The 18222-nt window shown below is 41.9% G+C and overlaps 1 protein-coding gene across 3 annotated transcripts in view; it reads left to right on the top strand.

The window, feature by feature from the left end:
• LOC141753956 (uncharacterized) overlaps positions 1 to 18222 on the top strand; it is a 56786-nt gene that overhangs the window by 36995 nt on the left and 1569 nt on the right. For 2 of the 3 annotated variants that reach the window (XM_074612661.1, XM_074612660.1), the window contains 18 exons: positions 59 to 253; positions 643 to 793; positions 1134 to 1249; positions 2058 to 2198; positions 3328 to 3478; positions 3635 to 3807; positions 5650 to 5785; positions 6190 to 6309; positions 8954 to 8991; positions 9169 to 9286; positions 9555 to 9667; positions 11012 to 11198; positions 12532 to 12836; positions 12920 to 13085; positions 13212 to 13363; positions 15105 to 15219; positions 15303 to 15536; positions 17824 to 17953. In XM_074612661.1, coding sequence (XP_074468762.1) covers positions 59 to 253; positions 643 to 793; positions 1134 to 1249; positions 2058 to 2198; positions 3328 to 3478; positions 3635 to 3807; positions 5650 to 5785; positions 6190 to 6309; positions 8954 to 8991; positions 9169 to 9286; positions 9555 to 9667; positions 11012 to 11198; positions 12532 to 12836; positions 12920 to 13085; positions 13212 to 13363; positions 15105 to 15219; positions 15303 to 15536; positions 17824 to 17953 — 2741 coding nt within the window. The remainder of the gene's footprint in view (positions 1 to 58; positions 254 to 642; positions 794 to 1133; positions 1250 to 2057; positions 2199 to 3327; positions 3479 to 3634; positions 3808 to 5649; positions 5786 to 6189; positions 6310 to 8953; positions 8992 to 9168; positions 9287 to 9554; positions 9668 to 11011; positions 11199 to 12531; positions 12837 to 12919; positions 13086 to 13211; positions 13364 to 15104; positions 15220 to 15302; positions 15537 to 17823; positions 17954 to 18222) is intronic. The other variant, XM_074612662.1, reaches the window with a different exon arrangement.

Below are 18222 nucleotides of genomic sequence, written 5' to 3'. Positions count from 1 at the left end.
GAATTGTAATGAGTATGAATTATGGTTGACACACTGTCCTCTGTTTATCCTCCTGCAGAGCAAACATGAGATCATAGAGCAGGACGTCGTCCACAAGATCTGCAGCGGTCCTTGTTTCCTCCGCTTCTGCAACATGAACAATGTGTCCATCTGTGAGAACTGTCACTCCCGCTGCAACACACCTCTCCTGCTCAAGATGGAGGACGGCAGCAAAAAACTCTGCAATGCGGAGTGTCTGGCCCAATTCAAACGGGTAACGGCATCTTAAAACATCTATCAAATGCCAAAGAATATTGTTTTTTAAGTTCTGTACATTTTGGATATTTTTATGAAGCTGCTGAACTACTTTTAAAGACTGGTAGCAGTGTCTAGTTTAGTTCTTTGTTCTTTTTTTATGGCAGTTAAATTTAATTATTTCAGTAAAATTCTGTGTTAAGCTGGGATACTTTCTTTTTTTTATTTAAGGTCTACACTTCAAAAAATAAAAATGCTACAATAAATTAAAAGGGGGAAATCTCCACTACCTTTCTTGAATGGCTCTACAAGTTGCTCTAGATGAGGTGACCACCTAGATTCCCTAAATTTAAAATGCTCTGAGTCGGTGAATCAACTTAATATGTTCTCTGTTTTATTATTTTGCAGAAAATCAAAGCGCAGCAGCCGTGTGCCATGTGCCGCAAATCCCATTTAATGTCAGATATGTTTGAAAACAAAAACGATGAAGACGTGGTGGAGCTCTTCTGCACCAGCAGCTGTGTGATGGCATCCAAGATCCAGGCTGTCAGTGCATCAGGTACTGGACTTTAACTTTGACAGCACGGCTGCTCTTTGTCTTTGTCCTTCTCTTTTGCTCTCTGTCTAATAAGATTCCAGCTCTCAGTGAATCAAGTAATTATGTAAGTTTTGGTAATGTACCATTTAGTCACCTTAAACAACTTCAGATGTCAAAGGGGGCTAAACGTTTAATGCAGTGGAGTTGTCCAAATTCTCAAAATGTAGGTAGACAGGATTACTCCCATGAAGCCTCAGAGCCTTGCTGAAGTGCTTCATTACATTCATGTGATATTAGTACTTGTGGTATTAGTTATTGCTTGTGGCCAGGTTTCTTTCATGAAATCTCTTTTTCTCCTCAGGTGCTCCATTGGATTGTGACAACTGTGGTAAGACTACAGTACCAGCCTGCCACCTCGCCATGTCAGATGCCTCCATTAGAAACTTTTGCACTCTAACCTGTGCCATGTCTTTTAAGGTAATACATCCTACAACAACTCTGAATTGATGTTCCCCTTAAGGCCCAGATAAACCCACCCGACATAAAAAAACTAGCGGCAACAAAGGCTGACCATTGAGTCGCCTCACGTCGCCTGTGTCTTGGCTAAAAAGTTGCACTCGAACACACCACAAAAACTACAGCCGACAACCAACTACCACGTACATTCTGCGCCTGCCTGAGAGGAAATAACTCTCCCTGCCAGCAGGCGGCGGTAGTCTGTATTCGTCATTCAAAAAGGGAAACCCGAAGAACAAGGACGGCGGGTATACACGCCGTTGTTATGATAGGTACATGAAACAAAGCAGCGTTTGCCGACCATTTCCACACCGCTCTCACTCACCACTTAGCTTCATTCCAGATGGCCATGTAGCTGTGAAAATATCCATGTATTGGAATGATCAGGGGCGGCAAACATGGCTTGGGGCCCTTCTATGTGGAGTTTGCAGCTGGGATGAGCTCCAACTACCCCACAACGCTGTAAAGCAATGGTTCCCAAACTTATCCTACTGACAAAAGTACTGATTTGGCTTATTCCACTGTGGTAAAGTCCTCCACTGTCACCCATAAACTATTCAAAACATAGAAAAGAGCCATACTGTTGCATTAGGTAGCATGTTCCTTCATTACAATTTACATGGCCAGTGTACTTTATCCTAACTTTATCCAACATCCTAACGGTCCTAACAACATTTCTGGCGGAAACCCTGCTCAGTGTTCTATTAGATACTAGAGACCATATTTATATTATACAAGTTTAAAACCTTTTTACATTTTTGTGCCACAGGAGTCCCAGAAAGACATGAATCCTGCCACAACAGGAGCCTCTGACCAAACCCAATGTGATTTCCTCAAGCCGCCTGAGAAACTGCCATGCGCCCAATGTCGGCGCATTATAAAAGCTACGCCCAAAGTCATCCAGAAAAAGGTGTGTGGTCTGCTTTTTAAGATAGCTTTTTACTTGAGCTGCCTGCCTTTTCTACCTGGCTGTGGTAGTGTAATATTCAGAGAAGCAGGTTTGTGAACTAGCTTTTATACCTTTCTTCAACCACTATTGTGGAAGTAACCGGTGACGTTGTCTTGTAAATCCCAGTTGAACCAGTGGATCTAACTGAAACTCAGGTAATGTCCATCGATTCGCACAGTTTTATTCTGACAGTGTTGACCTACCTGTATAGCTGTAAACCTCTGTGATATGTGATATATGATATAAACTGTGAAGTACGGTAACGTACACTATGACATTTGTTTGTTAAAAGGATAGTTTGGGTGTTTTCAAGTGGGGTTGTATGAAGTACTTATCCATATGACGGTCGGCACACCCCCAGTTTGGAGAAACAGACAGGAGTACCAACACGGGAGCAAAGCGATGTACTCTTCTGGACGGGACTGACATCAAAACGTATTTTAGACACCTAAAAGAAAGGCTCCCCTAAAGACCAATTATTATAGAACATTTTCACTGCTTTACCTTGCCATCAGAGAGCCCTTTCCGACGGGGAATTGAAGCCGTTATATCCATCCATGCTTTCGCCAAAGCCAACAGACTCCATTGAAAAAAAAATATTTTTACCTCACGCTTTGGTGAATCCAAACTAACACTTTCACCAAAGTCACACAGTAGCACATACAAACTGTGTTCTGCGAGGTAAAATTACAGTTTTTTCAATGGAGTCTGGTGGCTTTGGCAAGAACATAGAAAACGGCTTCAGTTCCCCCCCGGAAATATAGATTATACTATAGCTGTACGGCTAGCTGTATGGCAAGGGAAAGCGGTGAAAATATTCTATTCTAAATATAGCATACACATATTCGATTTTTTTAGTTGGGCCTTTTTTAGGTGCCTAAAATACATTTTGCTGCTGCCCCCGAGCACAGCAGTACATCGCTTTGCTCCCGTGTTGGTACTCCTGTCTGTTTCTCCAAACTGGGGGCGTGCCGACCGTCATCTACTGTAGGTAATACACTGACTATGGATAAGTACCTCATACAACCACACAACCCTAACAAATCCGAACTATCCCTTTAAAATACACTGTGTTTGTGTTTGTGCACAGGGAAAAATGAATTTTGTGTGTAGCCTGGCCTGTGCTCAAGAGTTTAAGACGGTCAACAACATCATTGGCATCTGTGAATATTGTAAGAATGAAAAGGTCATCAAAGGCGTCAAGAAGGTCGACGGCAATGACTGCTACTTCTGCAGTGACGGTAAGAGGACACGTGGAAGTGTCGAATGAAGCACTGTGCAGCCTAGTTTTTGTTGTGCACTTGTAATATTAAAATATAGATCAACAACAAAGAAAAAGAGTTAAAGTACTGAAATTCAGGATTAACAGCCTGTGAATCTCCTTTCTCTCCTCCCAGGCTGCAAGATGCTCTTTCAACACGAGCTGGAAAAGAAGTGGGGGAAACACTGTGGCTTGTGTGCTTACTGCTTCTGCATCTCTAAGACGTTGGTGAAAGCAAAGTATGATGGCACCGACAAGGAGTTCTGCTCCGACGACTGCAGCTCAAATTACAATATGCTCCACTGCCGTGTAAGTAGTGGTGGGAGTTCACCCATTTCACAAATGACCTGCTCATTGTAGACAGTGTAGTATTCAAGCTTCAAGTATGTGTCCTTTTCCTTTTCTGTGTGCTATTCTTTGTATGTTTCATATTTTATTAGCTCAAGGTAAGTGATGAGTTCAGATTAGATCATGTAAATGAAATGTGTCATATATCTTTTTTGATAATTAGTCCTATTAGTGAATGTATTTTAGAACAGTCTCTTTGTTTGAATTAAAGTTTCAGTTATGGTTATGGCTCCAGTGGTGCATTTGCAAAGAAGTCAATATATGTATTTGTTTTTGGATGGGTTTTGTTTGTTTAAAGGGACTGTTTGTAAGAATCAGAAATGTCTTGTTAACAGCGACACCTGTGGCCGTTAAGTCAACGAAAGTCAGCGTCCTGTTACTCGCGCTTATGCTCGCTCTACATAGACATGAACGAGCATCGCTCAAAACAGTGAGGCGACACACGTCAGCTAAAAGCACAATATCACTCTATATTTCAGCTGCTTGGCAGTAATGTTAGCTGACCAGACCAAGGTCTCTCCATGAATCACTGCTGATCCTAGTGTTGGCTTTTCCTGCCTCAGCCTTCCGACCGCGGCCGTAGGGAACAGGGGAGACACCGGAGTTTTGGTCGGAGACGATAACGTTTCTCTCTGCGGAGCCCCGTCACTTCACAAGACACGGGAGACCTCTGTTGGTCTGGAGGAGCTGCAGCAGTTATTTCTGCACAAACGTCCACTAGATATTCTCAGAGCTAAACTAACTCTTCTGCAGTGGGGAGTGAGCACGCATGCACGTGAGAGTGGAGCAAGAACGAGCGCGGTGTGTGAGTGAAGGCAGGCAGAGAAGCAGAGGAGCAGAGTACAGCAGAGACTGCGGCCCTGGAGACCAAAGCTACGGTCTCCCCCGCGTCCTCCGACCGCGGCCAACACTGTTTAACAGACGGGCTTCACTAGATAGAACTTTGCGGTTTTGGTGCTTCCGTGTAGTTTGTGTTGGAGTCTGAGTCTGAACAGCGTAGCCACACGCGAGCGCGCATGTGACATTGGTCCATTGGTACCAACTATGTCACACTAGCTTGTCATGAGGAGGCTGAATAATGCTCCAAACTTATGCTAAATTTTGGCGAGGAAAAACTGTCATGTCCATTTTCAAAGGGGTCCCTTGACCTCTGACCTCCAGATATGTGAATGTAAATGGGTTCTATTAGTACCCATGAGTCTCCCCTTTACAGACATGCCCACTTTATGATAATCACATGCAGTTTGGGGCAAGTCATAGTCAAGTCAGCACACTGACACACTGACAGCTGTTGTTGCCTGTTGGGCTGCAGTTTGCCATGTTATGATTTGAACATATTTTTATGCTAAATGCAGTACCTGTGAGGGTTTCTGGACAATATCTGTCATTGTTTTGTGTTTATTGATTCCCAGTAATAAATGTATACATGCTTTTGCATAAAGCAGCATATTTGCCCACTCCCATGATAAGAGTATTAAATACTTGACAAATCTCCCTTTAAGGTACATTTTGAACAGATAAATATGTGTGATTAATTTGAGATTAACTATGGACAATCATGCGATTAATCGTGATTCAATATTTTAATTGATTGACAGCCCTAATGGTTACATGATATTACATTATTTTTTTTCCTACCTCGGGTAGCTCTCATTAATCAGCAGATCAACGGACAATTAAAATAATCGTTGGTTGCAGCCAACCTGCATATAAGCAAGCCTAAAATGTGAAGTTGTTAAAATCCTCATTAAAAGCACGAGGTGCTCTGTACTGACTCCACATCTACTCTCTGCTTTCTCTCAGGTTGCCAAGTGTGACACCTGCGGTCGCAACGGTAAGCTGAGGCAGAGTCTTCCCCTGCTGGGAGAGGTCAAACACTTCTGTGATCTGAGGTGTCTCCTACATTTCTGCAATAAAAAGGTCCAGATTATCAACAAAGGTATGTATTGTTGGTGTGTGTGTCTGTTTTATTGCTTACAAGCCCGTTTATGTCTGATGTTGTGGTCCTTGTGTGTCCGAAAGTTAACAAAAATCACACAGAGCTGGATTTCAGCCTTGTTGGACCTCAAGGAAACCTGGGGGAGTTATCCGTCTCTTTAGCTGCTAAATGCTCCACTATGTTCACCAGCTAGTCTCCAACTGTGTCTGTCTGCTGTTTGCTGCTAAGCAGGTAGTGTACAGTAACCCAAGTAGACCCAAAACCTGCTTTGAGTCAGACTATTGTTTTTTTTAGGAAATCAGATCTGCCTGAAGACCTCTACTTTTATTTGTATTTCCTGTATAAAGTGTTGTGAGGAGGATCACTAACAGCTCTGCTGACTCCTCTTTGTTTCCTCTCTGCAGTCTCTTTACCTCCTCGATCTTCTGACACAGTGGAGTCCTCCCCCGTCATCGCTAACGTTATCTCGCTCGCTAGCGCTTTGGCTAGTCAGCCCAGTGCCTCTGCCAGCTTTACACAGCATGGTACGCACACACACACACACACACACACACACACACAGACATTATGTGCACATACTGTAGAAAAGCTATTCATTGTGATTAGGGCTGTCAATCCATTAAAATATTTAATTTTTTATCTGTTCAAAATGAACCTTAAAGGGAGATTTGTCAAGTATTTAATACTGTTATTAACATTGGAATGGGCATATATGTTTGCTGTATGCAAATGTATGTATATATTTATTATTGGAAATTAATTAACAACACAGATCAATGACAGATATTGTTCAGAAACCCTCACAGGTACTGCATTTACAGACGTGGACAAAATTGTTGGTACCCTTCCGTTAAAGAAAGAAAAACCCACAACGGTCACTGAAATAACTTGAAACTGACAAAAGTAATAATAAATAAAAATTCACTGAAAATGAACTAATGGAAATCAGACATTGTTTTTGAATTGTGGTTCAACAGAATCATTTTAAAAAACAAACTAATGAAACTGGCCTGGACAAAAATGATGGTACCCCTAGAAAAGATGTAAAATAATGTGACCATAGGGACATATTAAACTAAGGTGTGTCCTGTAAATAGCATCACAGGTATCTTCAAACTTGTAATCAGTCAGTCTGCCTATTTAAAGGGTGAAAAGTAGTCACTGTGCTGTTTGGCATCATGGTGTGTACCACACTGAACATGGACCACAGAAAGCTAAGGAGAGAGTTGTCTCAGGAGATTAGAAAGAACATTATAGACCTTCATGTTAAAGGTAAAGGCTATAAGACCATCTCCAAGCAGCTTGATGTTCCTGTGACTACAGCTGCACATATTATTCAGAAGTTTAAGGTCCACGGGACTGTAGCCAACCTCCCTGGACGTGGCCGCAAGAGGAAAATTGATGACATATTGAAGAGACGGATAATACGAATGGTAACCAAAGAGCCCAGAACAACTTCCAAAGAGATTAGAGGTGAACTCCAAGGTCAAAGTACACCAGTGTCAGATTGCACCATCCGTCACTGTTTGAGCCAAAGTGGACTTAATGGAAGACGACCAAGGAGGACACCAAATCATAAAAAAGTGAGACTGGAATTTTCCAAAATGCATATTGACCAGCCACAAAGCTTCTGGGAGAATGTCCTTTGGACAGATGAGACAAAACTGGAGCTTTTTGGCAAGTCACATCAGCTCTATGTTCACAGACGCAAAAAATGAAGCATACAAAGAAAAGAACACTACCTACAGTGAAACATGGAGGAGGCTGGGTTATGTTATGGGGCTGCTTTGTTGCATCTGGCACAGGGTGTCTTGAATCTGTGCAGGGTGCAATGAAATCTGAACACAATCAAGGCATTCTGGAGCGAAATGTGCTGCCCGGTGTCAGAAAGCTTGGTCTCAGTTGCAGGTCATGGGTCCTCCAACAGGATAATGACCCAAAACACAGCTAAAAACACCCAAGAATGGCTAAGAGCAAAACATTGGACTATTCCGAAGTGGCCTTCTATGAGCCCTGATCTAAATCCTATTGAACATCTGTGGAAGGAGCTGAAACATGCATTCGGAGAAGGCACCCTTCAAACCTGAGACAGCTGGAGCAGTTTGCTCACGAGGAGTGGGCCAACATACCTGTCGACAGGTGCAGAAGTCTCATTGAGAGTTACAGAAATCGCTTGTTTGCAGTGATTGCCTCAAAAGGTTGTGCAACAAAATATTAAGTTAAGGGTACCATCATTTTTGTCCAGGCCAGTTTCATTAGTTTGTTTTTTTAAATGATTCTGTTGAACCACAATTCAAAAACAATCTCTGATTTTCATTAGTTAATTTTTGGTAAATTTTTATTTATTATTACTTTTGTCAGTTTCAAGTTATTTCAGTGACCATTGTGGGATTTTCTTTTTTTAACGGAAGGGTACCAACAATTTTGTCCACGTCTGTAGCATAAAAAATATGATCAAATCATAACTGCAGCCCAACAGGCAACAACAGCTGTCAGTGTGTCAGTGTGCTGACTTAACTATGACTTGCCCCAAACTGCATGTGATTATCATAAAGTGGGCGTGTCTGTAAAGGGGAGACTCGTGGGTACCCATAGAGGTCAAGGGACCCCTTTGAAAATGGCCATGACAGTTTTTCCTCGCCAAAATTTAGCGCAAGTTTGATGCAAGCGTTATTTAACCTCCTTCGTGAAAAGCTAGTATAACATGGTTGGTACCGATGGATTCCTTAGGTTTTCTAGTTTCATATGATACCATCTTCACTCCAGCTTTAAAACTGAGCCCGCTACAACCTATTTTCATTCACATATCTTGAGGTCAGAGGTCAAAGGACCCCCTTTGAAAATGGCCATGCCAGTTTTTCCTCGCCAAAATTTTGCGTAATTTTGAAGCGTTATTTAACCTCCATCGTGACAGGCTAGTATGACATGGTTGGTATTGATGGATTCCTAGCTTTAATGTAAAACTGAGCCCGCTACAACCTCAGAGAGTTTGATTGTATTAATGCTTGAAAGAAATGAGTGGCGTTGAAACAAATTTGCATTAACGCATTATTATCACATTAACTTTGACAGCCCTTATTGTGATAAATGAAGATGCTTCTATACTTTGGTTCAGTTGCTGTGGACATCTTTGTTTTACTGACTCAAACTCTTGTCATATCTCCACAGTCTCTGTCCCTGACATTCAAACAAAGGTTGTTGGACATGTAAGTTTACTCCAAAATCCAAGTCCTCTACATAGTTCTCATCCTTCTGTTGACTTTGTTAACTCCTGTTCTCTAAATCACATCTTTGAATTAGCTAAGATATAATACATTCATACTCCTTTTGATGTTTGAATTATTATTATTATTGTTGTTTACCATTATTTGTCTGTTTTTCAGGCCAGTATTCAAACAGTCCCCACAAAGCTGAAGAACAAGTCCATACTCTGCACACCGTTGGTCCACAACAAAGGAGTCTCCTGTACGACACAGACTGTTGACACAGAGGCACAGACAGGTAGCAATCACCTCCAGGATTTTTAAATGCTCAGCCAATTCATTTTTTACGGGATGCTGTGAAATTCTCCAGATGCACCCTGTACCCACGTGTTTAGTTTTGCCAAATATCAGCCCTGTCAGTACCCTATTCTGTATCAGCAAATGTCCATATTAGGCAAACACACATCTTTGCTCATGATAAATTATACAAAATCTACAAATATGAACCCTCTTTCTGGGGTAAGAGCTCTGATTTTGTTTCTGTTTCCTTTTCCTGTTGTGTGAAGACAACTTTGTACCTAAAGTCATAGTGCTGCCTGTCCCAGTGCCGGTGTACGTTCCTCTGCCTATGAACATGTACAGCCAGTACACACCGCTGCCTGTGGGCCTGCCCTTACCGGTATGTAAAACACCTCTGAAACCTCTCGTCAATGTTGATCACATACAAATATCAGGGTGTTACACTGCAAGAAAAATGCTCTCATTCTTTAAATTTATGGATTTTCTTAAATGGTGCTTAGTTCGGTCCATGTTATGCCATCAGAAAATCACTTGAATCTGAAGCTTCTCTTGAACATCCGAGTTTCTATCATTCAAATGTTCTTGATCTGTTCCCAGGGCTCCAGACTAACTTTTTACAGTGGTTGCACTGGCTGTGTCTTACTTTTTCATTCAAGGGGCACCAACCAATAATTTAAGCGCATCCAAAACTTTTCACCACGCCTTTTGGTGCCTCAATAAGCTTTTGTCAGTTCCCATAGAGCCTCACTGTTTACTGCTTTGGTTTCCATGCTTTAAAGGTCCCATATTGTGGAAGTAAAAGTGAGATTGTCATGTCTGTTACAGTATAAAGCAGGTTTAAGTGCCATATAAATACTGTGAAAGTATTGAAACGTTCAATATACGGAGAAATACGCGCAAATTGCGCGTTTGAAACACGCCGTCAGGATTTCTGTCCATTTGTGATGTCACAAATATACAATATATAGATCATTACATGGTTTTAAATGTAAACATTCTAAATGTGTCCAAGTTTATTTCCAGTTACAGTGTATGTGAATGACATCAGCTGACAGGAAGTAAACATGGACCCAAACTGTTGCCTAGTACGTAACAGTAACGTAACTCCGTTGCAATTCCATTGAAATGAGCTAAAACGGAGCGTTTCAGACAGAGGGTAAATACAGGTATATTCAGGTAGACAGTATGAGGAAAATATAGTTTTTTTTTAACATTACAGCATGTAAACATGTTCTAGTAGAAACACAAAATACAAGTATGAACCTGACAATGAGCATAATATGGGACCTTTAAAGCTCAATACTCCATTCAACTGTTTGGGTCTGATTTTAATTAACACTGATTCATCGTTTTTCTGTTATACACCAACATCAGGTGACATTGAAACACCGCCACAAAAAAGTAGTACAACTGAAGTATCTCCTTATCTCCCCTTGACTATTTGAAGATTGTGGGAAAACCAGGGGAAAATAATCTGGGTTTTAAATGGATGAAATTTGGGCTCTTGAGGCGTCTTTGTGACTCAGCCATTTAAGACACACACAGTGTAACAACATCCAGCCTCCCTACTCTCTCCTTTGGTTCCTGTCACTTTGTACTGTCAATTAAATGTCCTAAAAATAATTGCATGTTGGTCTGATTGGGGTTAGGCAGCACAGCCTCCAGGTTCCACTGTCAGATATTACAGACTCTGTTTTTCCCAAACTGTCCCTGCTGGCCGTAGCTTCCTGTGCCCGTGTTTCTTCCCGATCCAACTGCGACATCAGTGAAGGAGAGGTTCCGGCCCGACCTGCTGGAGGGAGAGCTCAGCTTCAAGTCTGAGACGAAGAAAGCACAAGATGAAAGGAACCAGGGAGAGGACAGAGAGGTGACAAAAGAGGGACAAGGACAAGAAAGTCCCGCTCCAAAAGGTAAAATATTGTGATGAACATGAGGGGAAGTTACGATACTGTTATACTTGGACTTGAGAAAGGATTCTATAAACTAAAAGAAACAGCTGGATCAAGAGAGCTTACTGTTCCAACTCTCAATTAACTCCTTATGTTTGTTGTACTAGAGGTAAAGCAGCAGTGGGTAGAAATGGAGCAAATATAATTAAAAAAGTTAATTTAAAGTAGTTAAAAGTTATTTTTATAAAACGGTCACTATATCCTGACAGTAGTACATGAGACAGGTAATCTGAAAAAAATCATGTGCCTCTGTGTCCTCCGGTGCTCCTAATGGCATCTGCAAGATTTCACAGACCGGAGTAAAACAACCAATCAGAGCCCAGCTGGAGTCTGCTGTCTCTGAGCAGCTGTCAATCATTCATGAACTCCGATCAAATGGTCAAACTAGGCAGCGCTGATCAAATATGAATCAATATTCTGTTACTGTAATGCCTATTTCTCTCCTCAAATGTTTTCAGAAACATCTTGAAGTGTACTGTTTAGCTGTAAAATTAGAAAGTTTGTGACCCGGCAGCCATGTTGAGATCAGTCGAGGAAATACCAAGCACCGCCCACCAGCCGGAGCACAGCCAATAGGAACGCTCTCTCTCTGAAATGACCTGTGATTGTCTAAGTCTCCCGTCACGGGCTAGATTTTCTAAAGCCTGAAAACAGAGCCATGAGGAGGAGCAGAAGTCTAGTTATCTCAGAACACTTGAATTACAATATGCTGAAAGGTTATTATGGAATGTTTGCCCAATGATGCCAAAAATATTTTGCCTACTGAAGCTTTAAGTTAGATTTTGAGAGAAAACTCTTTCTAGCGCTCACATGTGCAACAGAGGGCAGTGTCTTGTATATTCAACCATAGAATACAGAAAAAGTAGAAAATAAACCGATACAGCACAACTTGTCATAGACCTTTTTCACAGCAGACATTTTAGCCCTGTTTCCACCGCAGGAACTTTACCTCGGAACTAGTATCCTTTTTGAGGAGCTCATTGCGTTTTGACTGCAGGAACCAGGGTCTAAATTAAGTTCCGGGGACATCTTACCGGGCCTTTTAACCCACCAAAAGGGCCTGAGACGTAGCACAGATAGTTGTGAGTGAGAGAAAGAAAATATATGATCTGAATGTTTCATGGCGGTTACGTTAGTCGTATTTTGAAATTTGTTGGTAAATGTGATCATTTATTGTGATGTAGATTTTAGGACAGAATAGATTACAGATTTCTAGATCAGCCTCCTCTCTGGTTTGATCTTAAAACAAAAACTCCATACTGGTTTATCTGTAACTTATATTCATTATTTTCAGACCACACCAGTAACCGCAGTGATGACTTGGATTCAGATCATCAGGTCACTTTCACCAACCAGGAAGACTCCTCCACTGACACCAGCTTTGGGTCACTCTGTCGACCATACACCCACAAAAAGCCACCTCCGGTTTTAGAGGTGGGTATGCCTGGTGAGCCTCAACCTGAGCTCCCACCTCCAGCTGCTCCTCCTCCTCTTCCTCCTCCTCTGGAGATGAGAGGGGATCCCCAGAGCTCATCGAGCCCTGAACCAGCCCCTCCGCTATTACAGCAAACTATGGAGAAAGTCCACAACAAGAATAAGGTAACAAACCACCGAGGAGATGAGTTTAGAAGCTGTGGTCTCATCTTTCTGTGGTGTAATCTGGTCTCTTCTCTACATCACAGGGTCGTAAGCTGCAAGAGTGGTCCAAAGCAGCTAAAGAGGAGACTTCTCAAAGAGAAAGGGTCACGTCTAGGAAGCACCACAAACTGAAGAGTCGATGTGGAATTGACGCCTGGAAGAGATGGATACAGTGGAGGAAATCACAAACCAACCTGGAACTCGTTTCTTGTATGTTTTTCTGTCATTTTAGAATTTTTTTTTTTTCCACAAAGCACACTCAGAATTTAGTTTTTACCAGAACAAAACTTAATGAATGCAGGTGTTAACAGATGTTAAACCCTTTTCTTCTGTTAGCTCACGTTGTGACGTTAGAGGAGGATGTTCTTCGTTGCTCTGCGACCGAGCTGAGCGATAGCCTCTGTTCTTTCATTACTGAGGTAAAACGACCTGATGGAGAGCCGCACTCCCCCGACAGCCTGTTCTACCTCTGCCTCAGCATTCAACAGGCAAGATGAGCAGCACTATACACACACTCATTTACAGCATACTAGGGTTGCAACTAACAATTCATTTCATTGTCGATTAATCTGACGACTATCTTCTCGATTAATCGATTAGCTGTTTGGTCTAGAAAATGTCAGAATATGGTGAAAAATGTGGATCGGTGTTTTCCAAAGCCCAAGATGACATCCTCCTCCTGTTTTGTCCACAACTCAAAGACATTCAGTTTACTGTCATAGAGTAAAGAAAATATTCAAATTTAAGAAGCTGGAAACAGAATTTTAACTTTTTTCTTCTTGAAAAATAGGAACGCTCTGTCTCTGAAATGAGCTGTGATTGGTCAAAGTCTCCCGTCGGGCTAGATGTTTTAAAGCCTGAAAACAGAGCCATGAGGAGGAGCAGAAGTCTAGTTATCTCTTAGGACACTTGAATTACAATATGCTGAAAGGTTATTATGGAATGTTTGCCCAATGATACCAAAAATATTAAGCCTACTGCAGGTTTAATCGCTGCAGCGCTACAGAACACTATCTACGACTTGCTCTGTCAGGATGGTATTTCTCCCACTCCACATATTTTTGCCCTCTTGGCCTTTTTGGGGAGGCACTTATGTCCTTTTTGTGGAAATTTTGTTGAACTCTGAAATAGGACATGTATGCACAGGCTAATAAACCCAATTGATCTTTGTATGATTGGAAACCCTCATCCTCATCCTCATCCTCATCTGCAACCGCTTATCCCGTTAGGGGTCGCGGGGGGGCTGGAGCCGATCCCAGCCGACATTGGGCGAAGGCGGGGTACACCCTGGACAGGTCGCCAGTCCATCACAGGGCTGACACATAGAGACAGACAACCATTCACACTCACATTCACACCTACGGGCAATTTAGAGTCCACAATTAACCTAACCTGCATGTCTTTGGACATGATTGGAAACACCGTTCTATAAACGGACTAACAGACTCCTTTTACTAGCAAGTTTATAGATATGAGAAAAGTGAGACCGTAGGTTAACCAGGTCATTTTAGGAATTATCTATTTTGTTCATGTATTTTTTTGTGGTTAATTGTATTTACAACATTATGCAGGATAGAGAGTCAACATGTGCCTTAATTCTTTTTTTTTTAAGTTATTTTTTTGGGGGCATTTTTCCATTTTTATGACAGGACAGTGGATAGAGTCTTGAAAGGGGGGAGAGAGAGAGTGGATGCGGAAAGGGCCACAGGCCGGATTCGAACCCGGGCCGCCGCGGTCAGGACCAAGCCTTAATACATGGACGCCCGCTCTACCAACTGAGCTAACCCAGGCGCAAATTCATCATGCATAAGACAATGGCACTCTTAGAAAATTCCTCACATCTGCTTGTTTCTCAGTAAACGTAACTTCTTCTTACAGTCATAGGTGCAACACTTATTCTTTATTCTTCATGACATTTTACATCTGGGCATATACAATATATTTTTGATATCATGCAATTATTGTGCTGATTCTATGAACATTGAGACACTAAATAATGTTTTTCCAAAATCCAATTCACTGTATTATCATTTGCTGAACAAGGGACCGGATTGGAGTCACACCTCTAAAGCCCCATCGCCCTCTGCTGGAAGCTTTCATGCACATTCTCCTCTTCTTCCGTCGCAAACTGCAGAGGATACACCTTCAGAAATCATTTGGGACAACAGTGTGTATGGTCACACAGTTCTTGTTGTTTTGTCTGACTGTTATTTTGTTGTTTCTCTTCAGTACCTGTTTGAGAACGGTCGCATGGAGAACATATTCAGTGATCTGATCTACAACAAATTCTCCACCAAGTTCACCAAGATCCTGAAAGCTTTCAAACCCTCCATCGCAGCCAGCGGTGAGTCGCTGTGTCTTTTTTATGCCTCCGATCAATCAGATTGACCAGATTTCTGACAGGTCTCTCTCTCCTTCTCTCTGCAGGTTATATCCATTCCCGTGTGGAGGAGGAGTTTCTGTGGGACTGTAAACAGTTGGGGGCGTACTCCCCCATCGTCCTCCTCAACACTCTGCTCTTCTTCTGCTGCAAGTACTTTGGCTTCACCACGGTGGAGCAGCACCGCCAGCTGTCCTTCGCCTACGTCATCCGCCACGTCAACACCAAGACCACCTTCCTGCGTTTCTACCCGCCAATATTCATAAACGAGACTGAGTCAGGTACCAGTATGGCTGAGGGCCAAAGTGAAGTACCTGATTATATTGTAATAGAGACATTTTGTGCAAGTGCTGTTTATGAAAGTCAGATAGTTTTGTCTAAACGCATCTTTTCGGCCCCTTTTCACTGCATGATGGTGTGTTCACACCAAGAGCAAAGCTAACTTTTCACGCGACGCAATTACATACAAAGTCAATGCAAAGAAGCGAATAGACGGGAATTTGTGCCGGGCGACACAAATGACATGACGCGTACATCTGAGATTCGCGTCATTCACGTATTCGCGGGAGTTGAAATATTTCAACTCAACCGAGAAATTTGCGTGACGCTGTGTCACGAAAGCCTATCGGATTTGAGATTCTCCTCCTGTTGTCACTGACATCCTGACGTTGTTCAATCAGAAATGGATGAAAACATATTGTAGCTGTCTGTGGTCACCCAGAGCTACGATAGTACCTCATATCTGTACAGAGACCGGACCAAACTCTGTGTATAAATGTATGTGTATAAACCACAGATGGTCTATGGTATAAACAACAACGTCACTTCCGTATTTATGCCTAGATGACTTTCACTTGAGCGTTGATGGAACAGCTGCATAGCCTGGCACTGATCGATCCAAACTCAATTCAGAAAACAAGCATTTTAAAAGTAGTTTGCTTGTCGTCTTGCGGACAGACCTGACAAAGCATGAATTCAGACTTTTACAAATCTGCATTATTATGTAGTTACTTTGGCATCCTTTTGATCCGTTCTTTGCAATTAAATCACAACACAATCTGTTTGTTTTGGGTTCATACCGCAGTAGCGATGTGTGACTTGCTAGATACAGTCAGTGCAATGGCACTGTATGTGAATATATGAACCCAGACACGACGGCGTTTTAGCGGGGGGGTTAAGCATAACAATTGTGCATTTTGCGATAAAAGCAACAAATTTGGCACAGATGTAGGTTTATATGTTATGAAAAGATTGAGAATTGGCGGCCATTTCATCCTCAGCAGATGGATTTATTAGTAGTTTAGCTTTTGAAATCAAAGCTAAAATCACATATCTGCTGGTGGTTGGTTCGCTTGCTTTCAAACCAGAAACGAACCGCACCAGAGTCCGCTTGGAAGCAGACCGAGACCCACCATCTCAGGTGGACCAGAGTTTGGTTGTTTGGTCCACACCAGAGTTTGAATGAGCTTTACACCAGCTGAAACAAACCGTACTAACCAGGCAAACGGACCTGAGTTTGTTTTAACCAAACCAAATGGGTTATGTGTGAAAGCAACCTTAGCGACCTGTTTTGCTAACAAGAGTGAATGGAAAGAGAAAAAAAAGCATAAAAAACTAATCCGCCCAAAGGAGCACAAAGGCAATTGATAATGATTATCTCCTTTAGTTGGGCGTATATATCACGGCTAGTGAGCGATACAACCCAAAGTTCTGCCAAAGTTCAGTATCACTTTAACTGTGATTAGAGGTTACTGGCGACCCAGACATTTATCCAGCAATATCTCTGTCAATTTTACTGCTAATGAAAAGATAAATACACCGATGGAAAGCTGAAGATCTTGCCGTTCTAACGGCGTACGGTGTATTGTCATTCTATCGTGAAAGCAAGGGGCTGAAGTTTGACCTTGAAGTGACCATGCTCCTTTTATTCGGTTTTAGTGTTTTTCTCAGATTAAGAGCTTTTAAAAAGTACCCTTAAAAAATAAAGAGGTAAAAAACCTGTCTGTGATCTTCTGACATCTGATCTGATCAGCTTGAACACATCTTGAAAATCACCAGGAGTCATAAAATCAGTTTTCTGCATCATTTTAGAATATTTAGCGCCTATTTGGCAGCCATTTTGCAAATTGCCGGCGCCCCGATATCTATATCTTTTCATAACATATAAACCTACATTTGTGCCAAATTTGTTACTTTTATCGCAAAATGCACAATTGTTACAAATATTTCAGTTCAGCTGCCCCACTATTTGGTTTTCTTACATATCTGGGACTTCCACAACATGTACAAAACAGCAACAGTGGTTATTGCTTCCATGGTTGATGGCGGAAAGAAAAGTTGTTGGTATCTATGGAGACAAGCTCCTCCTCTTAGGTGCGTCTAGCACGAATGAACACAAATGATCCCAGCGGTCCAAAACTCGCAAGTAAAGCAAGGCGAAAATTTGCTTGGCTCTTGTTGTGAACACAGCAGAAGAAGTAATCCAACAGGACTGTGTACAAATCTTTGTTGCATGCAGGTTTGTGTTGTTACATTATGTGTGTGTGTGTGTGTGTGTGTGTTTGTCAGATGCAGACGGCGTACCTGCTAAGAAGCGTAAGAGAAATGAGAGCAAAGAGGATATTGTGGAGCTGATGGAGAACATAGAGAACCCTCTCCGCTGTCCAGTCAGACTCTACGAGTTCTACCTCTCCAAGTGGTTTGTAGCTTTATTTTGTATGCATTTTGGTTTAGGTGTGTCATTGACTCCTTCTCTACTTTCCTCTCCTTCCTCTAGTTGATGGGATGATATCATGTAAGACATCAGCTGTACGGGATTTTGAGGCCCGCTAACATTTTTACTTTGAACTTTCAGATTGCCCATGTGCTGATACTTGATGTTTAAACCTGCAGTAACTGGTTTTATAATAACTGACCCCTTTCACATACACATAGTCATTTGACCCATGTTTATATAAAGATGCTGAT

This window comes from Sebastes fasciatus, chromosome 17 (assembly GCF_043250625.1).
Source record: "Sebastes fasciatus isolate fSebFas1 chromosome 17, fSebFas1.pri, whole genome shotgun sequence".
Lineage (NCBI taxonomy): Eukaryota > Metazoa > Chordata > Actinopteri > Perciformes > Sebastidae > Sebastes > Sebastes fasciatus.
The sequence above is the reverse complement of the archived record's forward strand: the minus strand, read 5'-3'. Positions and strand labels throughout refer to the sequence as shown.